At 40.0% G+C, this 27,160-nt stretch overlaps 2 protein-coding genes across 4 annotated transcripts; both read right to left on the reverse strand.

Annotated features, from left to right (window-relative positions):
• Positions 1-2,398: 2,398 nt before the first annotated feature.
• LOC146553101 (tripartite motif-containing protein 16-like) lies at positions 2,399-6,653 on the reverse strand. 3 transcript variants are annotated; one of them, XM_085255729.1, is made up of 2 exons: positions 6,589-6,653; positions 2,399-4,703 (listed from the first exon to the last, which is right to left on the reverse strand). In XM_085255729.1, the coding sequence occupies exon 2, from the start codon at positions 4,518-4,520 to the stop codon at positions 2,868-2,870; it is 1,653 nt and encodes a 550-aa protein (XP_085111855.1). In that variant the 5' UTR covers positions 4,521-4,703; positions 6,589-6,653; the 3' UTR covers positions 2,399-2,867. The 3 variants fall into 3 exon arrangements, with proteins under 3 accessions (XP_085111855.1, XP_085111857.1, XP_085111856.1); XM_085255731.1 differs by lacking the exon at positions 6,589-6,653 and adding an exon at positions 5,684-6,489; XM_085255730.1 differs by lacking the exon at positions 6,589-6,653 and adding an exon at positions 5,631-6,489.
• Positions 6,654-8,568: 1,915 nt separating this feature from the next.
• Positions 8,569-10,799, reverse strand: LOC146553102 (tripartite motif-containing protein 16-like). The gene has a single exon (XM_085255728.1). The coding sequence runs from the start codon at positions 10,694-10,696 to the stop codon at positions 9,038-9,040; it is 1,659 nt and encodes a 552-aa protein (XP_085111854.1). The 5' UTR covers positions 10,697-10,799; the 3' UTR covers positions 8,569-9,037.
• Positions 10,800-27,160: the final 16,361 nt, after the last annotated feature.

Consider the following 27,160-nt stretch of genomic DNA (forward strand, 5'->3'; position numbering starts at 1 on the left):
TGCTGTTTTTCTGATTCAGGATTATGTGTGTGATGAGTTGGCCACACAGTTCTTATCTTTCTGCTTCAGACACACACAAAACTGCCGAGGTTGAAGCTGGCTTCAGTCTCTTTCTACCCCAGGTCTCACCACATTTCCAAAATGTAAACTCTGAGTCTCATAAGAAATGTGGTTCAAAAAGATGTGCTGATCTATGAATGCATCCTTACTGAAAGCTAAAGATGTCCAGCAGACAAAAACAGCAGCTGAATGAACAGTTATCATGAGCGAGTGTACAAACACTATCACAGGAAATAACAGAAATAAACTGTAGTTTCCATTTATACCTGTAGTATTTTTTCAGCTCCATGTCATCTTCCAATATGTCAAAATATGATTTCATTGTATCTTAAACAAATACAAACTTCTTTCTTCCCCCCAGAGAGCCAACGGTTTACTATCAGAACTGAGGCTGATCATTAACAGGGAGCAGCAGGTAACAAGGTCATCAGCAGTGGAGGAAAGTATGGAAGTAATACTCAGCTTCATATTTGAAGATACTCGAGTATCTTAGCTGCAGGTCTGGAACAATGGTTTTATTTCCTTTCCCATTAAACGTCTCACACAGCCCCTCATCTGTGACCCTTAGCAAACCCACTGGATATCTACCTGCACATAAAGGAGATCAGATCAGTTCCATCTAGACCAGCTGTAACAGGAAAATGCTGCTTACACTTTGATGCATCACTTTCAGTTTGTCATATAAGACAATATATCAGATTGAGGCATTATTTTCCTGCAGTGAGTAAATCTACTTTGTACTTTACTCTTTTCTTTTAGGTAAAGGCTCTAAACAGTACTTGTACACTGTGGAAATCCCATAAGAACGTCTCCTGAACTCTGAAAAATAACAAAACAAAGACTAAAAGGAGGTCATGGGTGCTGATGATGATGATGATGAGGAGGAGTAGCATGCATTTAAAAAGTGACTGATGTCCTAGAATACAACAGAACAGTGTCTCTACAAACTTATGAAAACATGACAGTCTTGCATTAGTTTGTATTCTTATGATTTCAAAAAACGAGGGAAAAATCTCCTTGAAATACACAATTCCTTTTTGTTATTTCTTAGTGTGTGACGTATTTTATTGGCTTTATGATTGGTGCAAACAGTTTCCTGATTCATAATGGAAATAGATTTTAGACACAGGAGGAACACGCAGTGATCAGCAGGAGCAGCTTGGAGTCCAGTCTTCTTCACACTGAGGAGGGACATATATGCAGGAACAGTTGTCATAACTGTTACAACCACCAGATGGCGAAAGAGTCCCACTGCAACTTTAAGCCATGAAAGATGTGTCTTGATGTTTGCTTGTGATAAATCTGCTTTATGTGAGTCTTTTTCAGAGAGTAACAGTAACATGTCTGATTATATGTCTTTAATCAGTAAAGTCTCGCTTTGCTAGAAATAAATAAATAAATAAATAATAAAATTGTAAACATGCAGCTGTATGTTAGAAGTCAAAGGGTCCTTAAGTCTTCTGTAAATTGACGGGGATCAAATGAAGGACACAAGTATCTGTTCTTACTCTAATAAATGCTGCTTTAATATCCAACAGACTATTTTCCTTCCTCATCAGCAGTAAACAGCTCGACTGCGTCTGTGCATTTGTGTCCTCCATACTTGTTTCCACAGACATCTCAGGCTTGATGCCACGATGCAGTGTAGAAACCTGACAACCCTCTGACTCATGTTCAAATGTTCAAGGACATTTCTCAGGATCATGTATGACCCCTTTTTGACATTTGGACTTTCATTAATAATATTTGTGTTTCTGAGTCATTTTTGTGGAGACTTCTGTCCAACGTAGTGTCCAAATGAAGCCTGAAGCTTTTCTTCACCCTCTTGTCAGATGGTCAGCAACAAAACTCTGTTCCAACCAATGTCTGATAAGAGATGAGACACAGCAGCTGAGCAAATGATCATTTCATGCTGAAGACATCCTCAGACAGAATTAAATACATACATAAACACAGCCTGGTGCCAATAACACAGCTAATGACACTGCTGTATCACTGGCTTTACTGATTAAAGACCATATCTGAAGGAAATCTTTGAACACAACAGAAAGTGACCTTTTAAACCTGCAACACTGATGCTGCATTCAAGGACCATTAAAAACATTTGAAAGGACTTAAGAACATGAAGAAAATGTGACTTGTTTCTCTGTAATGAAGCTGTTTTAGTGAAGAAAGTTGAAAGGTCACAGAGCGACTGCTGAATCTTCTGCTCTAAACATGAACTCTGAACTTTGTGATGCTTCAGGAGGAAAACTGCTTCAGTTATTCTCTCAGATTAGTTTCATATTTTCTGCATCAGATTTGAGTGAGATCCTGGAATGAAGACAGAAGAAAAGACTTTGTTCAAAGTTTGATTTATAGTCAAACCTTCCAGTTTATTCACACAATAAAACATCAACACAATATATGAATTCATTCATTAGAATCACAGTTTTTCCTCATTTGTTTGATGATTTTGACAAAAACAAACACAAACACACACACATGGTCTGCCATACTCATAAAGAGAAATGTCGACATTTTTCAATACAAATATTCCAGAAACATTTAGAGGATAGAGAAGTTTACATTTTCATGTGGAGAAATATTTTAGTAAATCAAAATGATGATGAGCAGTGATAGCCTCCATAAACAGTCACAGGAAAGATCTCCTTTAAAAACTCAGAAACATCAAGAGAACAACTAGAAGATGTGGAGGTACCACCCATAATGTTTGACTGACAGCTGATCTCTGTGCAGAAATGATGGAGAGAAAATAAAATGAAACTAAAACACAGACTTAAACCCACAATATGAAAGACTTCAGTCTATTTCACTTTAATCAACTCAGCTGTGGCTCCATAGTAAAACGTCAGTCCAGCATAGAGCGGCTGAGTGAATGTGGTCTGGACTCTGTGGAGGAGAGTCATGGTTTCAGAGACGCTGTAGAAGGACAAAATACCTGCTCTGTGATCCAGGTACACTCCTACTCTGGAGGAACAAGGACCTGAGACAGGAGTTTGGATGTTGTTGTACCGAAATGTAAAACTGTTGTTGTAACAATCTAATGACCAAGATTTGTCATTACGTCCAAAAACACATTCACCTCCTTTTCTGCTGATATTCTTGTATGCGACTGCTACATAACCTCCTTCCCCTCTCCACTCCACCTCCCAGTAACAACGTCCAGTCAGACTCTCTCTACTCAGGACCTGACGCCTGTTAGTGAATCTGTCTGGATGATCAGAATAAGACTGTTGTTGATTCATTAATGTTACTTTTCTGTTCCCCTCTGACAATAACAGACATTTGTTTGCTGTGTTTGGATCCAGTGTGATTTCACATGAATATTTTAAGAATCCAGCTCTGGTCTTTGGCTCTGGTTGTGACAGTAAAACATCCACTTCAGTGACTGTCAGTGAGATGTTTGTCCATTCCTCTCTCAGAATGTCCTGTAGTTTATCTCTGACCTCTGACACAGCTGCTGTCACATCCTCAAAGTAGCTCAGAGGACGGATATTGATGCTGGATGAGTCTGTAGACTCACTGAGTGCTGACAGTGAGGGGTAGTTGTGTAGAAACTGGATGTGATCCTCTGTGTGTGAGAGCTGCTTCAGCTCAGCATCTTTCCTCTTCAGCTCAGTGATCTCCTGCTCCAGCTTCTCCTGAAGCTCTTTGACTCGACTCACTTCAGTTTCCTGCTGGGATCTGATCTGCTGCTTCACATCAGAGCTTCTTTTCTGGATGAGATGGATCAGCTCAGTGAAGATCTTCTCACTGTGCTCCACTGTTTGATCAGCAGACTGATTGATGGCCTCCACATCATGTTGAAGCAGCTTCACATCTTTCTCTCTGTCCTGGATTCTCTGCTGGATGTTTTGTCGACTCACCTCCAGCTCTCCCTGCCTCTCAGTCCTTTCTGCTGCAGCTGAGACTGTGTCGTGGCCTTTATGTTCATCCACAGAGCAGAGATAACAGATACTCTGCTGATCAGTACGGCAGAACATCTTCATCACCTCATCATGACGAGAGCAGATGTTCTCTTGGAGCTTCTTGGAGGGCTCCACCAGCTTGTGTTTCTTTAATGGAGCTACTTCATAATGTGGCTGAAGGTGTTTCTCACAGTAAGATGCCAGACAGAATAAACAGGACCTGAAGGCTTTCATTTTTCTTCCAGTGCAGACATCACAGGCCACATCTTCAGGTTCAGCATAGCAGTGATCAGCAGGAGCAGCTTGGAGTCCAGTCTTCTTCAGCTCCTCCACTAAATCTGCTAACATGGTGTTTTTCATCAGGACAGGCCTCGGTGTGAAAGTCCTCCGGCACTGAGGGCAGCTGTAGATTTTCCTGTTTTCCTCTCCATCCCAGAAGCTTTTAATACAGTTCATGCAGTAGCTGTGTCCACAGGGAATAGTCACCGGATCCTTCAGTAGATCCAAACAGACTGAACAGCAGAATTTTGTTTGATCCATTTGATTCATGTGCTGTGCCGTTTCACCGTCTCTCAGTGACTGTCCGACAGTTTGACTTTCTCTGAACAGAAACAACCTCTGTGCTCTGAAGGGAAACAGATCTCTGCTCTTGTTCACCTCCTACAGGAAATGAGGCTCACCAGCAACTGCATTTACACCATGTTGTTTAGACCCATCCTGATACAGACACATCTGTGAAGGGAGGCAACAACAAGTCATAAATGCTTATTTCATCAGTGCCAGGGTTTGTTATGTTTGATTTACAATATGCAGTTAAAACTGTGACCTAGCTAACCTTGTTAACTAGTAACTTAGCCTATACGAAATGCCTTGTGGCGATGATTTAAGTAAGGTAAAACTTTATTGGTATAGTACCTTTTGAGATAATAATAAAGCGCTCCATGATAACGCTGGTTACACCCTTGTGCACAGGTGTCAAAACTCCAGTCCTTGAGGTCCTGAAACTTTTACATGTGTCGCTGCTCCAACACACCTCAATAAAATTAGATTAATTAGCAAGAGCCCTGACTGCATACTGAGGTGACAATTCAGCCATTAGATTCATGTTATAGCAGCTCATGAATGAACGTGGCACAATATAAGCATTTTTATTGTTGAAGTACATTTTTTCCCAACACTTTCATTTATTTCAAACTAGAAAATGCATTTTCTGAAGAAACTGCAGTGTGAATGCTGATAACTGAACGTTTTGAGTTGAAATAATTGCTGAATGTTAAGTTAAAAATGTTGAGGTTTAGGGGTTCCCACCTCAGCATGTAGTCAAGACTCTTGCTAATGACCTACTCATTTTATTCAGGTGTGTTGCAGCAGGGACACATGTAAAAGTTTCAGGACTTTGACACCCCTGCCCTTGTGGATTAAACAGGATGAATTTGTTACACTCTTAACTCATCTAAACAAGGCATTTTGTAGAGGGTACAGCAGCCATGGCAGTTTTTCTTGAAACAACTAATCTCACGTGTTGACTTTTTCTCAAAATAAGCATGGGAACAACTGTCTACAATAAATCAAACATATGTTTTACTCATTATGTAAGAATTATTATACAAATGACCAGTGCCAAGTAGGGCTTGATCATTTTGATCGTCGACTAGTCACCGATTATTTTTGCGATTAGTTGACTGATCAGACCATGCATCCATTGGACGCACAGCTTACTGCACTAGCATGACCCATCCTCCAAATCCAGGGAAAAGGACGACGCATTTGTCGGAGCCTTCGTCGCGTCGCTGTAACGCAATCGGCCTACAAATGCGGCCTCCGAAGGATGCCGCTCCTGAATTTGGACAGAGCTACGATGCCGGAGACTGCTTCTTCTTCTTTTGCCTTTAACGGCAGCTGGCATGCTTGAACATGCATTGCTGCCATCTTCTGTTTCAGTCCGTTATTACACTCTTAAATCCTACTGCTTATTCCTGTCTTTCAGGATCTTACAAAGCTTCAAACGACGCGTCGACTATTAAATTAGTGGTTTACGATTTTGATAAACGACGTAATAATGACTAGTCGACTAATCTTGGCAGCCCTAATGCCAAGTGTACTGTGGTGTAAAAAAGTCATTAACTGCATGCTTGCTTCACCTACTTAGCTTTAGTATTTTAATTTCTTAACTGGACATCCAAAGCTTTGCTCACTGCAGCTGTATTGCGCAGTTATGTTACACCCCTGAAAGCAGAGGGGAAATTACGAGTGATTTTCAAGTGATTCTCTCATGCAGTAGTTTAATGCAATGAAAAATGAACATAAGTAATTCACATTGCGTACTGCTCAATGTCACACAGTGGAAGAAAGAGCTAATTAATAACCAAAAAATAACAATTGAGTGCTTACTATTTGTATCTGAACATGTTTCTGTACAAAATAGATAACAATAGAAACGTTTGTAGCTTCTGCCGTTAGCTTAATGGCCATTGTGCAACTGAGGCTCAAAACCGCGGTCTACCCACTAAAAATCTATAATAAAATGTTTCTGAAGCTCACAAAATAACGAAAGACTACCTATAAAATATCTCAACAACGTACAGAGTATAAAATATCCTGTTTTGACCACCATTACCTTAAAACACGGAGGAAAGAATGACGAGGGTGATTTTGAGATGCTTCTCTTCTGCATTAGTTTTGTAATGAGGAGAGAGAGCACGAAAGCCCCCTGGTAGAGAAAGAAGCCATTACCAATCGATCCCAGAAAAGACTTACTAGCCGATTACTGATGTACAGATCGCAGTTCTCTTGAATCAAATGACAACCATTAATGCAACATGAAAAATAACCAATTTAAAACAATTTCGCAGTGTATTTACATTGTTTTCTGGGTAGCTCCCCAACTGGGTCTAGACTGGGTCTAGAGAGTATTTTAAATTCAGGGAATTTAAAATAGAAAGTAGCTCGTCCACAGAAGGACTGGTAGCTCCCCTTACGATAAGGGTTCGGATCGCGCGAACAGGTGTGAAATGTGTGTGTTTAGTTAGTTTGTTTGTTTGCTTGTTTTAATCAATTTTAAATCATGCTTTTTATTTGTTTTTGTTTCTAATGTCTCTGTAAAGCACTTTGAATCACCTTGTTGTTGAATTGTGCTATACAAATAAATTTGCCTTGCCTTGCCTTTTCATGCTTATGAATTTGTATTAATATCCAACAGACTATTTTCCTTCCTCATCAGCAGTAAACAGCTCGACTCCGTCTGTGCATTTGTGTCCAAATGATCATTTCATGCTGAAGACATCCTCAGACAGAATTAAACACATACATAAACACAACATGGTGCCAATAACACAGCTAATGACACTGCTGTATCACTGGCTTTACTGATTAAAGACCATATCTGAAGGAAATCTTTGAACACAACAGAAAGTGACCTTTTAAACACTGAGTGTCATCCTCACCTCAGTTAAGTCTTCAGCTGTTCTGTGGTCACATGACTGTTTCACTGTACACATCAACTAGTTGTTAAACTGTAATAGACTTCATTTGAAATGATTTGTTGTTAACAAGTGTAAGGAGATGATTGTCGACTTCAGGAAGACTCCACTCACACATCACTCAGCATCCGTGGTTCCACAGTAGAGACTGTTACCAGCATCACGTTCCTGGGAGTTCACATCTCAGACAACCTCACCTGGACCACCAACACCACCCCCATCACCAAAAAAAGGCCCAGCAGCGCTTCCACTTCCTGAGACGCCTGAAGCGGGCCAACCTCACTCCTCCCATCCTCACCACGTTCTACAGAGCACCATTGAGAGTGTTCTGACCAGCTGCATCTCCGTGTGGTTTGGCAACTGCAATACTGGTGATCTTAGCAAACTACAATGCATTGTTAAAGCAGCTGCCAAGATCATCGGAACATCTCTCCCTCTGCTACAAAACCGCTGCATCAGTAAAGCCTCCAGCATCGTGCTTGACCCCTCTCACCCCTCACATATACTCTTTTCTCTCCTTCCATCCTGCAGACACTACTGCAGCATCGGGGCCCGATCCCCCAGACTGCAGAATAGCTTTTTCCCACAAGCCCTCAGACTCGTGAACTCCCTCTCTCCCCCACACAAACTGCTAACCGACTCTTTTGCACTTTACACACCACTGCCTCTGTAAGACATGCTGCTCTATGGACATTTATTTACTCCAGGTTTACAAGCTGCTACACTGGTCACTTTAAACTCCAAACTGTAAATTCTAATTGAGAAGTTTCTTGATCACCTTAGACTTAAGCTTTTATTTATTTTCTTCTCCTTTCTTTATCTATTTATTGCCTTTTTTGCACTGATCTAACCAGAGCCCCATAGTCTTGTCTCCCTGTATGCTGCACCAGATATAGTAGAGATTACAATAAAGTTTCTTTTGACTTGACATTGACTAATACTGTAGTGAAGATAGTTGAAAGGTCACAGAGCGACTGCTGAATCTTCTGCTCTAAACATGAACTCTGAACTTTGTGATGCTTCAGGAGGAAAACTGCTTCAGTTATTCTCTCAGATTAGTTTCATATTTTCTGCATCAGATTTGAGTGAGATCCTGGAATGAAGACAGAAGAAAAGACTTTGTTCAAAGTTTGATTTATAGTCAAACCTTCCAGTTTATTCACACAATAAAACATCAACACAATATATGAATTCATTCATTAAAATCACAGTTTTTCCTCATTTCTTTGATGATTTTGACAAAAACAAACACAAACACACACACATGGTCTGCCATACTCATAAAGAGAAATGTCGACATTTTTCAAGACAAATATTCCAGAAACATTTAGAGGATAGAGAAGTTTACATTTTCATGTGGAGAAATATTTTAGTAAATCAAAATGATGATGAGCAGTGATAGCCTCCATAAACAGTCACAGGAAAGATCTCCTTTAAAAACTCAGAAACATCAAGAGAACAACTAGAAGATGTGGAGGTACCACCCATAATGTTTGACTGACAGCTGATCTCTGTGCAGAAATGATGGAGAGAAAATAAAATGAAACTAAAATACAGATTTAAACACACAATATGAAAGACTTCAGTCTATTTGAGCTTAATCAACTCAGCAGTGGCTCCATAATCATAAAACAACAGTCCAGCATAGAGCGGCTGAGTGAATGTGGTCTGGACTCTGTGGAGGAGAGTCATGGTTTCAGAGACGCTGTAGAAGGACAAAAAACCTGCTCTGTGATCCAGGTACACTCCTACTCTGGAGGAACGAGGACCTGAGACAGGAGTTTGGATGTTGTTGTACAAAAATGTATAACTGTAGTTGCTACAATCTAATGCCCAAGATTTGTCATTACGTCCAAGTACACATTCATTACCCCCTCCTTTTCTGTTGATATTCTTGTATGCGACTGCTACTCGAACTCCTCCCCCTCTCCACTCCACCTCCCAGTAACAACGTCCAGTCAGACTCTCTCTGCTCAGGACCTGCTGCCAAGTAAATCTGTCTGGATGATCAGAATAAGACTGTTGTTCTTCCATTACTGTTGTTTTTCTGTTCTCCTCTGATAATAACAGCTGTTTGTGTGCTGTGTTTGGATCCAGTGTGATTTCACATGAATATTTTAAGAATCCAGCTCTGGTCTTTGGCTCTGGTTGTGACAGTAAAACATCCACTTCAGTGACTGTCAGTGAGATGTTTGTCCATTGTTCTCTCAGAACGTCCTGTAGTTTATCTCTGACCTCTGACACAGCTGCTGTCACATCCTCAAAGTAGCTCAGAGGACGGATATTGATGCTGGATGAGTCTGTAGACTCACTGAGTGCTGACAGTAAGGGGTAGTTGTGTAGAAACTGGATGTGATCCTCTGTGTGTGAGAGCTGCTTCAGCTCAGCATCTTTCCTCTTCAGCTCAGTGATCTCCTGCTCCAGCTTCTCCTCAAGCTCTTTGACTCGACTCACTTCAGTTTCCTGCTGGGATCTGATCTGCTGCTTCACATCAGAGCTTCTTTTCTGGATGAGATGGATCAGCTCAGTGAAGATCTTCTCACTGTGCTCCACTGTTTGATCAGCAGACTGATTGATGGCCTCCACCTCCTGTTGAAGCAGCTTCACATCTTTCTCTCTGTCCTGGATTCTCTGCTGGATGTTTTGTCGACTCACCTCCAGCTCTCTCTGCCTCTCAGTCCTTTCTGCTGCAGCTGAGACTGTGTCGTGGCCTTTATGTTCATCCACAGAGCAGAGATAACAGATACTCTGCTGATCAGTACGGCAGAACATCTTCATCACCTCATCATGACGAGAGCAGATGTCCTCCTGGAGTTTCTTGGAGGGCTCCACCAGCTTGTGTTTGTCAAATGCAGGACATTCATAATGAAGCTTAACATGTTTCTCACAGTAAGAGACCAAACACATCAGACAGGACTTGAAGGCTTTCATTTTTCTTCCAGTGCAGACATCACAGGCCACATCTTCAGGTCCAGCATAGCAGTGATCAGCAGGAGCAGCTTGGAGTCCAGTCTTCTTCAGCTCCTCCACTAAATCTTCCACTAATATGTTTTTCACCAGGACAGGCCTTGCTGTGAAAGTCTGTCTGCACTGAGGGCAGCTGTAGATTTTCTTCTTTTCCTCTTCATCCCAGAAGCTTTTAATACAGTTCATGCAGTAGCTGTGTCCACAGGGAATAGTCACCGGATCCTTCAGTAGATCCAAACAGACTGAACAGCAGAATTTTGTTTGGTCCATTTGATTCATGTGCTGTGCCGTTTCACCGTCTCTCAGTGACTGTCAGACAGTTTCACTTCCTCTGAACAGAAACAACCTCTGTGCTCTGAAGGGAAACAGATCTCTGCTCTTGTTCACCTTTAGACCCATCCTGATACAGACACATCTGTGAAGGGAGATATATTCTTACAGAGCAACCAAGAGCCAATCACATGATGCAGTGTGTGTTATGTGTGATTACATCATGCAGTAACAAGTCTGACCCAGTTAAAGTTTAATAGTTTATCTTTACTTGGATGTTTGAAATGTGACAGTCAACACTCAGCGAGTTTATTTTATATTTCAAAAAGTTCAGCAAAGTTTAGGATGCTGTGATGAATAAAAATAAATCAAACTTTATATTTTGACATTTTCTAATCTTAGTTCATTCTCACACTTACAGAATGATGCATGGGAACAACTGACTCCACTAAATCAAACCTATGTTCAAATGAGATTATGATCATTAAATAGTAACAAATATTTAAATTTAGCAACAACAAATGCAGATCGGTCCACAGTGTTTACAAAAACAAACAAACAAACAAACATTATTTTGTAGTCTTTCCTGTGTACACAGTCACAGTGGATTTAAAAAACCTGAACTGTTTAGTAATTTTTCACAAAGTATCCATGTCAGTAATTCATTCAAATGTATTTTGGTCTTAAACTGATCCAGTAAATGTAACTTTTTCTCACCTACTTAATCGAGTATTTTAGTTGTTTAACTGTCATTATAACTAAACTGAACATCCAAAGCTTTTCTCACTGCAGTTTTGTTGTGCAGTTATAGCAGCACTTTGAATCATCCACAGGTTTATAGAACTGTCTGTTGAATTGTTGTTTTGTTTGGTGCAATGCTTGCTTTTATTTAAATATTGATGATAATTTGATATATTTGATTATTTATTACTGGTGCAAACAATTCATTTCTTCATGGTGCAAATATATAGTAGACTCAGGAGTTTAACTCAGTTTTCTTGGCCTTTGTTTATCGTTTCATTTAAAATCTTAATGGGTAAATCAGAATCAGAATACTTCATTAATCCCAAAGGAAATTAGGGTTACAGCAGGCAGCACGCTAATGGCGCATGCACACTTACAAAGAAACCTTCTGACCAACTTTACACAAACATCACATTGGGGAGACATGTCAGAAAGGTAGGCTGATAGGAAAAAAACAACAAAAATACATAACATGAGGTAAGAGGAGGAGAAAAAAAACTCCACTCAGACTGAGCTCCTAGTGGGAGAACAGTTTGATAACAGAAAAAACACCTCAGCACAAAAAACACATGACTACCAATACACCATAGAAACACAAGACAAGCAACAGGGGCGGGTAAAGGGTAAGAGAGAGCCGGTGTAGACAGCGCATCCGGTCCTGCAGCATGTCTGCGCTGGTCCAGTCGACTGCCATCTGCCCCGGTAGGGCACAAGCATCGAAGGCGTTTGGAAACGGAGGGGGGATCAGTGTGTGCATATCAGTGTAAGTGTGTGTGTGTGTGTGTGTGTCCAGAGTTCAGCTGAGACAGTGTCCTTCGCCCTTCTAGGCTAAGTAAACAGTCTTCCAGCCAACCCAGGTGGCCTTGCATGGAATGGGGGGAAAAGTCTTTTTTTGTTTCACACAGCAGTAATGCATTCCCATACACAACCTTCCTTTCAATTAAAGAAACACTGTTTCCATGCATGAAAAGGAGCAGGAAGAAGAATCAATTCTTATTGATACCTGCCCCCTATCTGTGGTAATACAAGTAGGCAACCAAAATTACACTATGACAATTTTCTGCACAAAACAAAACAAAGCAAACAGAACAATATACTCAACAATGAGCAATACCACTAAATATCAAACTAAAAGATCATTTTTCTGCAATTAAATTCTATTCTTTTCAACTTCTTCATATTGGTTTATCATTTTATTCTTATAGCAGATTTTAAATTGAGAAACATTTATACAACACTTAAGATGATCACTGAGAGAATTCCAGTTTCTTATGCCGATGACTGTTTTACACATTTGCCTTTGTGTGGTTCGAGCAAACCGGTGCTTAGGACAGAACCACCACTCACAACCACTAGCACTTTATATAGCCTCTGTAGAAACTATCTACACCCTCACTTATCTTAACTGCACTACTGTATAGCTCTGTGTAAATAATCATTCTGTACATTCAATAATCTTTAATCCTACAACTGTTTACAACTTGCATAGTTCCCATTTCTGTATAGCTGTATATCTCAGATTTCTGTAAAGCTATTTATTTCATATTCTGTATAGTTTTTCATATTTATATCCTGTTCATAGCCTGTACATAGCTTGTACTCACTACAGCCTGTACATACTTAGTTATAGAATATTCACAACATACTTCATACGTGTACATTATAACATACCATAATAGACCCATTTCTGTAATATACTTACATATCTATACTATTGCTAATATATATTGTAATATATCTATATCACTAAAGCACTTCTGGATGGATGCAAACTGCATTTCGTTGCCCTGTACCTGTGCATGTGCAATGACAATAAAGTTGAATTCTATTCTATTCTATTCTAAAATAAAACTTCCTTTTGCCGTCCCCATTTTCTGAACACAATACAAATAAACTTTGTAACTTAAGAGGTAGTGTTTTATTTTTTGCCCTAAACATAATAGTTAAAGTCTGTAATTTCACTATGTCTTCTAGTTTTAACAATTTCGATTTTATAAACAAATTATTAGTGTGTTCTCTATATTTAACATTATGCATAATTCGAAGCGCTCTCTTTTGTAATAAATATAATGGTTTCATATTAGTCACGTATGTATTCCCCCATACTTCAACACAATAGCTCAGATAGGGTAGAAACAATGAAAAATATAATATTCTCATTACCACCAGCCGGCCAGGCTTCTACCTTTCTACCCTAGGTTTTAAAGGTAGAAAAGCCAACTGGCTGCTCTCGGGGGCTCTAAGTGGTAATCTAATATATATCTAACATTACCCAGGATATAAATACTTTTAGCCAACTTTTTTTTAACATGTTCAATATGTGATTTCCATGTTAACTTGTCATCCACTATTACACCCAGAAAACGGAATTATGTCACTCTTTCAATTAATACCCCTTCTATAGATAATACTATCTCTTCCTCCTTTACACGGTTTCCGAATATCATAAACTTCGTTTGTTCCAAATTCAGTGATAACTCATTTACATCAAACCATTTTTTCATTTTTTTCATTTCAATAACCATAATTTTAGCCAATTCTTTCAAGTTCTCTCCGGAACAATAAAAATTTGTATCGTCTGCAAACAAAACAAAATTCAACATTTTTGACACATCACAAATGTCATTTATATATAAATTAAAAAGTTTTGGTCCTAAAACAGAACCTTGAGGGACCCCACATTCTATTTTCATTCTATCAGATGAATTGCCTAAACACTGCACATACTGAAACCTATTATGTAAATAGCTGCTTAACCAGTTCAATACTATTCCTCTCACACCATAAGTTCTTAACTTAGAAATCAAGATGGAGTGTTGCAGAGTGTCAAAAGCTTTTCTTAAATCAATGAATAGTATATTTATTATGATGTGTTGCTGATGAAATGTCTTCAATAGTATTCATTAATGCTATTGCTGTTGATCTGTTCCGTTGAAATCCGTACTGACTTTCGCTTAACAGTTGATGTTTTTCAATGAAACTATCAAATCTTTGTGCAAAGAGATTTTTCAAGCACTTTAGAAAACTGTGATAGCAATGATACTGGTCTATAATTATTAAAACTATGTCTGTCTCCCGATTTATAAAGAGGGATAACTTTTGCCACTTTCATTCGGTCAGGAAATACACCCGAATCTCTTGTCTCTTGTGTTCTGGGGGCCTCTGGATGTCTGGAGTTTTGATCTCCTCCATACCTGCTTCATACCATAGAGGACAGGGCTGTGGCTCCCCACACTCCCTAGCAGATCATTACATGGAGAAACCTTTGGAATGCAAGCATGCTGATCTACACAGGTATGCACACAGGTGTACACACGGGTATTCACAGACGCGGACTACAGCTTTCTTGGCTGCTGCCTCAAAGCACATTGTGCGCTGTCTATCTTGCGTGCTGCACAATATCGTTTATTATTTAGTAACTATTGATATCTACTGCTAGCTAGTTTATTGTGATGGAGCTTTTTTTTTTTCTTATTATGTTGCTCTTTGTTGTTTGCTTTCTCTTCTGTTTGTTTGTTTATTCTCCATACAGGTGACCCAGGTGTTTTGTTTTTTTTGTTTGTTTGTTTTTCTTTCTCTCTCTCCCCCCCTGCCCTTCTCACCGTCTCTTCTCCCCTTTGGTTTTCTTTCTCTCCCTCTCTTTCTTTCATTCTTTCCCCCTGTCCTATCCCACAGTCATGTCTGTCCCGTTTGTAACAACTGAAAATAAAATAAATTCAATAAAGGTCAATCAAATGGACCAATATGGCAAGGCCATGATGATCCACTTGGTAAAATAAATCCGGTTGGCATCTTTCTTGGCCTTAAGACAACAATTCTGAGGGCTATAGATCCAAAGGGGAAAAAAAAAAAAAAAAAAAAAAAAAAAAGGAAATACACCCGAATAAAATGAGAGATTAAAAATATAACAGAGAGGTTTGATTATACAATCCAAGGTCTTTTTTACGATGACCATGTCTAACCCATCAGTCAGTGGATGTCTTGTTTTTAGATTCTGCTACAATGATTTCTTTTTCAGTGATTTCCCCTAAAAACATAGACTTTACCACTCCATCTCAAAATCATCTCAAATCATCTCAAACTGGTTTCTTGAACATGAAGATGAGTTCACTGTACTCCAATAGAGCATCTTTGGGATGAGGTGGAACGGCAGATTCAAGTCAACAATTAATGAACATGACTTCATGACGCAGTTCTGTCAGCAACAAGGTGTACCTAACAAAGTGACCAGTAATTGCATATATGCTGTTATGATGGATGTTTATAATAAATATTAACTGAGAGAGAAAAGATACACCAAAGCTACTCTAGGGTAATAACAAAACGAGGGAAATTAACAAACTACATCTAACTGTTTTGGATTCAGAACAAATATTTTCAGCCTTTTATGAGGATTAAAATTTAATTCTGGATTAATTTTGGCAGCTTGAACTAGTTAAAGAAGATGCTGCCTATCCTGACATTTATATGAAAAGTCAAAACTACTATTTAAGCACAATGACGACAGACTCCAGGCAGACAATCCTGTAAAACATGCAAATATGAAGCATCTCTGATGGCTCAACACAGTAAGAAGAAGGGATGGAAATGATGTATAACTAGTTGAATACTGGAATCAGTGTTTTAAGCTGTGATGTAATAAACTAGTGCTGGGAAAATGAAAAAGAAAGAAGACAAATGTTTCCCTTTTGTGTTTTCCTGGTGATGGAGGTTAAAGGTTAATTATCAACCTTCTGTGGAGGAAATAAGGTGCTTGTTGTGCACTACGTTCAACATTTTCCTAATGTACCTTCAAACAGCTAATACCGCTTGAGCATTCCTGTCTGTGCCTAATGTCAAGTCATAGTCATGTAGTTTCTCTTTTCAAGTTCTTCTTGATGAAAATCACACTTTAACCTTTGACTTTCATAAATGATGTGACAGACTTAACACCATGTTAAGTCTATTTGGCAAATTCTGATCAATTATGAAGGATTATCCAGAATATTCTGACCGGCTACCTTTGATAACGCAGAAACAGAACTCTTGAGTTGTGGTATCAGGGTGCTCAGCCCACAGATATTGAACTTCACATACCCCATCTGCCTCCATTTGGGACTGCAATGGCCTTAAAAACCCTACACATATCTTCCCTACTTAAGTGCAGCCTTTTTTCTAATGGAATTACAATATCGGCATCTGGTCTCTGACTTCTCATCAATTGTGTGGGCGTCCTTTAGAGGACATTTCATCGGAATAAAGGCAAATACGGTGGTGCCTTTATCTGCAGAAATATGTGGCCTGTAGCCAGTGGGTGGGGCACCACATGCTCGCTCTCACTGTTAGATTGGATAGAAAAGTCTGCAGCAGGACAAGCGAATATTAATGACGTTTCTGAGTGTTTCGATTCCATCAAGAACAAAAACAAATCTTAGCTAACCAACACTCACTGGGTTTTAGTGGATTACTATATTTCACAGAAATATTACAGAAACAGTTTCTTTGGTACAATAATCCAGCTGTGCAGAAATCAGGGAGTCGGGAAGAAGCAGCTCATTAAATTCTGTGCTTGTTTAAGACTGAAGCACATATTATATCATCATAATACCAGAGCTGAACTGGATGACTCATTCCTCATTAAATTACTTCAGATGTTATTTAAAAAATATATATATTTTATGGAAGTAAAGCTGCTTGTGCTGCCACCTAAACCAATCATAACGTGGCCTCAAATGTTAAAGTAACCTTATGAGCAGAAACTGATATAAGAGACTATCAGTTATGGAGACAAAGATAAAGACAAAAAAAACAAAAAAACAACTGTATTAAATTAAATAAGCAAACTGATATGAATGAACCTTACATTTAGATAATACAAATCATCAGCAAGAATAATAAAAAACAAGCAAAAACAAATAATAAAACAAACCTCAGCTAACGTGGAAGCTACACTGCAAGGTGGTCTGTTTAATAAATAAAATGTGACAGGTCACATACAGGACCATTAACATCTCTGTAAACAGAACTCAGCTCCCACAAAGCTCCAAATGAAGAAAAACTGCATCTGCATGCAGAGAACTGTTTGTGGAGACATCCAGCATATCGACGCACAGTGAGTGAATGATGAAGAACAAACCATAGCGAGGGGCAGGGCTACTACACTGCATTGTGTCCATCAGGTAAAAAAAGAAAAGAAATCTGTTGGCTAATCTACACCATATCAATAACAGCTTCCTTAAGGTTTTAAAATGCACTGCAGCTGCATTTTAAAACATATCTACAAGCAATGCCAAAGAAACACACAGGTATGAGTACAGAGGTACTATGAAGGTAGCTCACTTCTTACTGGAGTATATCACCATAGTGACTTAAACTGTAGAGCAAACCTGCTTCAGAGCAGGTTGTGTTTGAGATTACGGATCAACAAGTATGAAATCACCACTTAGCTACCAATCAGTTCTCTGGAAAACTGCTTTACAACAAGTACCTGAAAGATCCCTTTGGACTGCTGTGCCATGGATAGTGGGAGGATCTTTCCATTGATGAGCATCAGTAGTCTAATCAGTTTAGATTCTTAAATTCGACTTCATTCTTTGACTTTTCCCATTTGTCTGCAGAACAATTTCACAACATTTTCAATTCCTCTATAAACATTAATCTCGTTTTTTCTTTTGTCTGCAACGCTTGTCCCTAGCATGTCCTCGTCCATGACAGCATTTAATCTTATCTGAGCAATTCCTCTTGGTCTCCTGTATCACTGCTCATCATTCGACATGCTTTTCCCAGTATATCCACGGCCATTTTTGTATTTATGCTTGTATTTTCTCCCAGACTGGTAAACATCAACAGAGCTCAGCAAAAGAACTTTTAGTTCCTATTTGAACTTTATTAATACAAGTGTTTAACCTTTTCATGTTTATAGTTTTATCTTTCTTTGTAAAGTCAGCTGTTCTGCTGCTCTGTATGTGATTGGTCAGATGCCCCCAACGCCACCCCTTTCATGTAAACAGGCTAGTAGCTAAAATGGGAAACCCTGGTTTACCTCATAGATTGATAACTAGCGTCATGTGATCACTTAGTCTGATTGACAATGTTGGGATAAGTTAATCAAGATAACAGAAAGATATCTTGAGTATGATGAACAATGAATTTAACTCCTAAATGTGACTTCCTAACACAGAATGTGATGACGTCATTGAAGGAAAAAATGTCCATCCCGGTTTTCCCTCCAAGGCACGAGCGATAAGCAGAGTTCTGTCCTTTCCTTCTAAGATTCCTAATTATTTAAAGTAACACTCAGGTATGCCATTCAGCGTGTTAGTACGAGCTCGGGAGCAGCTTGGGAGAACAAGAAAACAGAGACTGCTTTAGGTTGCCTTCCCAATCGACTCAAAGGTTTATTTAGTACATAACAGCTTATATAGAGGAAAAAAAGGTTCGTGTGTCAGCAAGTTCTCAGTTCAAACCGGTACAGACCAAATAAGGAAACGTCTTCCTGCCTTCTGAGCAAAGTATCCCTTGTGTAGTTTATCAGTTCAGCTATAATTTATGATCATCCCAGCAAAATACACTGCTAGACATAGAATACAGAGTTCTTTCATTAGTGAATTCTGAAACAAACCACCTGGCCTTTAACGAGCCTTTTTCTAAGAGATAAAGAAAAAGGGAGGATGGGAGTAAGGAAGTGGTCTCGTCTCTGTGGTGTTTTCGACCTTGGGGTACCAGCCTGTGAGTCTTACACATCAATTCTTGGGTCAGAGAGAAAGAGGAAAACAACTATTAAATGGGCCTTATTGAGTAACTCTTTTCTGTCCTGTAAATGCTAACCGTGGTATCAAAATATCACAACAGTTCTCTCCTTTTATCATGAAATGATAACATAGTATAAAGACAGAATGTAATAACATAATATAAAGACAAATCATAACTGTAACTGGTCCTTCGAGCAAGCTTAATATCAAAAATTCCGAGAGCGTATACATGGTATCACACAACAGACAATAATCATCGAAAACATGCTGCAACGGTTACAAAGGCTACAATTAGTTCCCTCCATTTTCCAAACGTGTCCTGTAGCCACTTATGTAGCCACTGACCGTGACCTGCATTGGCAATTAGTTCTATCTTCAATGCTTCAAGTCTATTCATAGCTTGTGTGAATGAACCGTTAGGAGCGGTATTATTGGGAATGAAAGTACAGCATACATCAACGGTTACTAGACCACAGGTACCGGTCCAATTAACAGGTAAAGCTAATCTAAGGGTATTATTGCACAACCAATAAGCATGTGGGATTGCTCTAGTTAGGCGCGTGACCATGTGTGATTTAACTAACTCCCCCCAGTCAGTATCATTTAATACACCCTCTGGGGGAACAATGATCGAGTCTCTGCTCGAACTTGAACTGTGTGTGTGTTCCTCCAGATAGGATAAAACTTCAGCCATAGAGACAGCTAGCCATGTCTCATTACAGCGTGCACCTGGGGAGTCAGAGAAAAATGTGTAGTTATCCTTTGTATAATCTATGTGTGTGTCTGGGCCAGTTAACTTTAGTCTGCGCAGACATATCATACTAGTATTAAAATGGAGAGGGATCTGTCCTAAGGGCAGTGAGGGCTTTAACCTATTCTTAGGGCGTTTCATTGGGGCGCAGGTCCCTGCGGTGTCAGTAGATAACTTCAATAATTCGCCTAATGGAGTCTCAGGGTTAGTTGGTGTGTGTGTGTGTCTAAGTAGGCAGTCGAGAGGGCTCAGAGTCAACTGTAAAGTGTCTTTAAGGAGAGCATTATCTCCGCCGATTTTCTCTAGTCCCTCAGTGAGGGGGAAACCGGATATGGGGTATCCTACTATTACCTGTTCTGGATTAGCCTTTGAACAGACATAACAGTTACTGTTTCCTAAATCACGAGCGGCTGTTCTGGCATTTTCATACCAGGCGTTAGCTCCTGCTCTAGAGGGTGCATAAAATCGTTTATTAGTGGCGTCTATGTTGTCATTTACTGATTTTAGGGAGCGTGAGGAGTGCATTAAGTAGGTGTCTTGCAAAATAGAGCATGAGGTATAGTCAGCAAAATATGACCTGCAGAAATATGAACATGGTTGCAGTTTACAATACAAAATAGCAAAGAAAAATCCTAAGGTTAATGCGATAGATATGATAAATAACCTAAATATATAAGAAAAACAGTTCTTCAGTCGTCTCCTGGCCTGGTCCCAGGTTCGAGAGACACAGAATAAGCGTCGTGTGATGACAATGGGCATTTCATTTTCTCCATTATCAGGATGAAATGAGTCTGGCTTTATCAGGTTAGACATCATGTGGTACTTTTGGCTTTCTGTTCCTGCTGGATGTTTGAGTACCTTGTTGTTGTTCTTTCAGGCGTTGTGTGTTAATCAGTGATTGCGTGTGTGTATGTACATTGGATCCGGGCGCTGGCTCGCCTGAGATGTCATCTACCCGTGTGTTTATTTGCTCTGGTTCCGGGCGTTGGCCCGCCGGAGATGTCATCTGCTTGATCCGACGCCTGAGATGGTCCGATTGGGCTGGTCTTAACCCTGCTGGCATGAATCCACTGAGGTTGTCCGTCTGTGAGGATGCTGGTTCTTCGTCACTGCCAGTACAGTCTGGGGCTGGAACACGCGCGGCCTCCCAGAGTGTCCTTGGTTTTAGTGGCTTCTCCAACACGCATCTCCTTGTCTCCACTGGTGGAACTGTGGAGGGGAGAGGCTGAGAGAGACAAACTTTCTGATAGTTATTATTCAGTGTTTCTACCAGGTTGTGAACATCAGTGGACAATGCAATATACATCACCTTCTACTAGCGGTGCCCCTCTGGAAGCTGACCATGGTGTTGGAAATGGTCTTATTTCAAATGGAGATAATTTGGTTACTGCAGATTGAGTCCTTCTAATCTCACACAGGACTTAAGTAAGTAATTTGACCCAGGTCATTAAAGTTTTAGCACACTTTTGAATTACTTCTAATGTGAATGAAGATCCTCTATCACTGTTAATCTGGTGAGGTATTCCGAATCTGGGTATTATTTCATTGCTCAACTTTTGACAGACTACTTCTGCAGTTTCTTTTGAGGTTGGATAAGCTTCTACCCATTTACTAAATTGATCCACTATTACCAGTAAGTACTTGATGCTTCCTTGTGCTGGCATATGTGTGAAATCAATTTGTAATGTATTAAATGGAAAATCTGGTTGTGGTAAATGCTGATGTTTTGCTTTTAATTTTCCTACATTAGTTCGTGCACATGTTAGACAGGTTGCTAATATGCTTTTTACTGCATGTGATGTTTTCTCAATTACAAATCTTGATTTTATTGCCCCTATTACCCCTCTTTGTCCGACATGACTCACACAGTGAAAATGTCGGGCAAGGACTGGCATCAGGGAATATGGGAGGGCAATCAAACCCTTAAGATTTTGTATAAGCCATCTCTGTCATCTAAGGTACAGTCATTATTCTCCCAATAGGTGTAATCACATGCAGAGGCTTGCTCTTGTATAAATTTTAAATCAACATTTGTTTCTAAATAGTCTGGGAGTGTAACAAGTGGCAGCTGTAGGGGCACAGATAATACTTCCTGTGGAGGTGGGAGCTGTGATGCAGCTGCAGCCTTGGCTGTCACGTCTGCTAAGGCATTACCTGTTGCTTCGTCTGTGTCAGCTGTACTGTGTCCTTTCGTTTTTACAACTGCAACGGCCGATGGTAGCTGTATAGCCTGAAAAAGTCTTTGAACAAAATCAGAATTTAGCAATTTATTTTCCATCAGCAGATCTAAATCCTCTCTGTCTCCACAATGTGCCAAAGTCATGCACAACGCCAAATGCATAGCGGCTGTCTGCGCAAATCGTCACATGCTTATCCAAATGTAGCTCACAGGCGCGTATTAAAGCCATGAGCTCTGCTTTTTGTGCTGAGTGAAATGGTAATGAGTGAGCCTCTAGTATGATGTCAGGCACTGTTACCACTGAATAGCCACAAAGAAATGAGTTGTCTCTCGGCCTTGAACAGGACCCGTCCACATAAACCGTGGCTGAGTCTGGGATAGGTGTTTGCTCTAAATCTGGACGTGGTGCTGTGGATTCCTGTATACGTGTCATGCAGTCATGATCATCAAGCCTGTCTGAGCCATCCTGTCGGTCAGAAGAACACAGCATAGGATCAATAAATGTGCTGGCGAATCAGGTGTGCTGCTCGCTTTTATAGTGAGATTTGCATATGTTGTGTAGTTATGTTTGCTAGAATGGTCGTGACCTGGTGATTGGTGTGTAGAATAGTGTCATGTGAGAGTGTGAGCTTCTCGCAGTCCCTTATCATGATAGAGCAAGCTGCTACTGCCCTCAGGCAGGCCGGCATTCCTGAACAACCACGGACAGCACCTTTGAGTGGCGGAGATCAGCACTCCCTTTAATGCATTGAAAGAGGCAGTCATTTCTGTGGACCACAGTATTCGAGGAGGCTTCTCTTTTTTACAACAGTCACGCAGAATGTGGTCATGAAAAGAACAGTCTGGTATCCACTGTCTGCAATAGTTCACCATGCCCAGGAAGGACAACATTTCCTACTGTGTAGTGGGACGAGGGACGGAGGTCACAGCTTTGACCCTGTCTGTAGTCATGGAACGTTTTCCGTGAGACAGTGTGAATCCCAAATATTGAACAGAAGTCTGACAGTACTGCATTTTCTTTGCTGATGCTTTGTGGCCAGTCTTTTGGAGGTGCTGGAGAAGCATGTGTGTAGCAGTTTGACATAGTTTTTCACTTTCAGCACAGAGGAGGAGGTCATCCACATGTGGATCAGGGTGCAGCCCTGGAGGAGTGAAGCACCATTGAGAAAGCAGCAGAGCTGTCCATCATGCCTTGGGGCAAACGAGTCCAAGTGTACTGCTTATTTCTATGTGTGAATGCAAATAACGGCTGTGTGTCTTCATGCACAGGTACTGAGAAAAAGGAGCGGAGCATAAATCCACCACGGTAAAATGTGTATGCAATGCATGTCAATATGCTGTGAACATCTGAAACGAGAGGTGGCAGAGGAATGTTGACTGCATTAATTTGCTTTAAGTCTTGTATGAAACGCCATACGCCAGGTTTGTTAGGCTCTGGCACAGGATTGACAGGAGTGTGGGCTTTATTACTCCTGTAGTCAATAAATCTCCTATCATGACATCTAGGGCTGCGGCTTTTTCGGCAGAAATGGGATGTTGCTTGACATATACTGGCTTGTTGTGTTTTAATAGGTGTACGTGATAAAGTGTACAGTCAATAAATCCTATATCATTCTCACTTTTTGACCATAATGTCATATTCTGGTATTCAGCTGGCAACGTAACTGCAGAAATAGTGCAGTGGATAGGGTAGGTTAGATCTATGTGACGACATGGTGTAGTTATGTCATAAACTATGTCTGAGTTATGTGACAAAATCACTGTTTGACCTTAGAGAAACAAAAGTGTGGCTCCCAGTCATGGGATTACCTGGTAGTGGCGTCTGTACACGTTTTTTTGGCACAGTGTGTGACATAGAGTACCGGACAAAAAGGATGTTGAGTTCATTCTCTGCTGAGGGTCCAGCTGACACAGAGGATGTTCCTTCTCCATCATGTCGGTACATAGGGCAGAGAAAACATAAGCTGTTATCAGTGTCAGCAAACATTTCACCCTTTATGTTAAATGAAATACACAAATTCATTTTTGCTCTGGGTGTCTGCGGCTGCTGGAAAACTGAGCTAAATTTGCACCTCTAGCTTGTCCAACAGTGCATAAAGCGTTTTATGAATACTAGGATAGATTCATCAGGCTTCTGTTTACACATAGTTACTGCATTTAAGTCAATTTTGTCTCTGGACATTGTTAGCAGGAATTTCTTTAGATTCTTAAAGAAATCGGCGACTTTGTCATTATTTACCCACAAAAACTCTGCAGTTGTGGATGTTTTATCATGCTTTGGGTCTAATTCACCTCTCTCTCTTATGAGTTGTGACTCGGTTACTCCAGGAATGCATTGACACAATATGTACCTGTAATCCGGACCACCCAAATGGTGATATCTGGTACTTCTCTGTAGTGCAGAGACAAAGGCTGTAGGATTTTTAAGAGGATCGGGAAGCTCTTTAATAGTTGTCACTAATTCTGAGATTTTAGGGGGCTGAATACGACACTGATCTCCTATTATCATAAAGGGGTAAGTGTCATTGACGTCACTAGATTTTGGTTCTGTTTGTTTACTACCGCGAGTGTTGGCGTGAGGACCTTTGTCATTCCGGCTTTGTTTTTCCTTTTTTCCTTTTAGATAAGTCTTTATTAAAGTTCGGGTAACAGGTATTTCTTTAGCTACCTCTAAACCTCTAGCTACGATATCGTGGCGTTTCATGTGGGTGTCTATTGTGGACACTGCCTGATGCAAAAGTTTTTCTTCATAGTCGTCTAAATTGTTTCTCATAAGTTCCTCACATTCTTCTTTCAAAAGTTTTTCTCTTTTTTTATGTTCTGCTAATTCTTCCTTGCGGCATATATATTGTTTTTCCTGATCCTGTTTAAAGAGATGGCTAAGATCCGTTGCATGTGATTCAGATTTTTCGTCGCTTTCTTTTGAGCTGGTTGGATCAGAATGCTGACATTGTTTGCGTGCAGCTGCTACAGCGACTATTAATTCGGTCTCATCGTAAGGGTGTGGGGCTGTAGGCTGAACGGCTGAACGGCTGAACATGCAAGACTAGCTTTTCCTGCGGTAGGTTTATGTTCTTTGCTAGAGCCTGCACTAGTTTTATTTGATGTTAAAGCATCTACACCTGGTTCCGGTCCCTTTTTCCATAGTGGTAACATTTGATGTATCACGTCGCGGCATTCTATCATGTATTTTCTACAGGACTTTTTAAGCAGACTACTTTTCTTATCACAAATGATATTCAACATTTCTACTGACCTGTTTTCTGGCGATAATCGTTCGGGATAGGGCTCCGAAAAGAAATTAGAATGCATTGTACTTACAGTCCGTAAGTTGTAAACAAAGTCAGTCACATAAGCACTTCCACACGTTCTGGATACGTGATCATGGACGTCTTCACCGATTCGCGGACGTAGGTTACACGTAACCGGAAATGGGAGTTATACTGAGCCGTTATTTGAGACTTTATTTTGTATTTTATTAATTTTTGGTTTTACAGGTACTTTAGATTTTTTATCGGACCTGTCTGTGGTCTTTGAATAATTCTGACCCATGTTCAGTGATTTCCAGAGGGGTTTACACGCTAGGAGGATTTAGGTTAGTATTTTCGCTGCGGCACAGCTGAGGTCACTTTAAATTTATTGCTAGCAATTTTTGTTTGGGTGAGCAACTCTCACTTAGCGAGCAACTTCTCGCTTAACGAGCAACTTCTCGTAAAACAACAGGCAACTTCCTGTGTCTTTCTGCTTTTAATTTACTGCTTTTAACCCTTGAGACCCGTTTTTTTTTTTTTTTTTTTTTTTTTTTTTTCAAAAGAAAAATTAAACAATTATTATTATTATTATTTTTTTAACAAAATTTAAATATTCAAGACAACAGGCAACTTCCTGTGTCACTTTTTGGTGAGCAACTTCTCACTTAACTCTGAGTGAGCAACTTCTCACTTTTTAACGTACGTTTCAAGACAACAGGCAACTTCCTGTGTCCACCAACACCACACAAGGGTTAATTTACTTTATTCGGGGACTGAGGAAGTCGTCAGTGTATCTCTCTGGATCACTAAGTGAAACTTCGTCAGCATATCCCGTTTTTTTTTATGGATCGATCACTGAGAGAGGTATAATACGGTCTTTATATAAATATGAAAGACGCATATTTACCTTCTGTCAGTCCATCCCACTTCTGACGCCAAATTGAAGGAAAAAATGTCCATCCCGGTTTTCCCTCCAAGGCACGAGCGATAAGCAGAGTTCTGTCCTTTCCTTCTAAGATTCCTAATTATTTAAAGTAACACTCAGGTATGCCATTCAGCGTGTTAGTACGAGCTCGGGAGCAGCTTGGGAGAACAAGAAAACAGAGACTGCTTTAGGTTGCCTTCCCAATCGACTCAAAGGTTTATTTAGTACATAACAGCTTATATAGAGGAAAAAAAGGTTCGTGTGTCAGCAAGTTCTCAGTTCAAACCGGTACAGACCAAATAAGGAAACGTCTTCCTGCCTTCTGAGCAAAGTATCCCTTGTGTAGTTTATCAGTTCAGCTATAATTTATGATCATCCCAGCAAAATACACTCCTAGACATAGAATACAGAGTTCTTTCATTAGTGAATTCTGAAACAAACCACCTGGCCTTTAACGAGCCTTTTTCTAAGAGATAAAGAAAAAGGGAGGATGAGAGTAAGGAAGTGGTCTCGTCTCTGTGGTGTTTTCGACCTTGGGGTACCAGCCTGTGAGTCTTACACATCAATTCTTGGGTCAGAGAGAAAGAGGAAAACAACTATTAAATGGGCCTTATTGAGTAACTCTTTTCTGTCCTGTAAATGCTAACCGTGGTATCAAAATATCACAACAGTCATACGCTTTGTACTTTGATGTGTGGTGATTGGAAGTGTCTGTGTGGTGCAGCCTGGACAGACCAGACCAGCTGCACCACACAGACACTTCAAACCTCACCCGAGGACAAAAAGCACAAGAACAACAAGAAAAAAAGAAAGAAAACAAACCTTAGAAACATGCAGGGTTACAGGAGAAGCCAGCCGTGCAGAGTCTGAATTTAACTCCTATTTATGACTTC

Source organism: Mchenga conophoros, linkage group LG18 (genome assembly GCF_057382185.1).
Source record: "Mchenga conophoros isolate Kocher_MC1m ecotype Shallow Benthic linkage group LG18, M_conophoros_male_GT1.1, whole genome shotgun sequence".
NCBI classification, from domain to species: Eukaryota; Metazoa; Chordata; class Actinopteri; order Cichliformes; family Cichlidae; genus Mchenga; species Mchenga conophoros.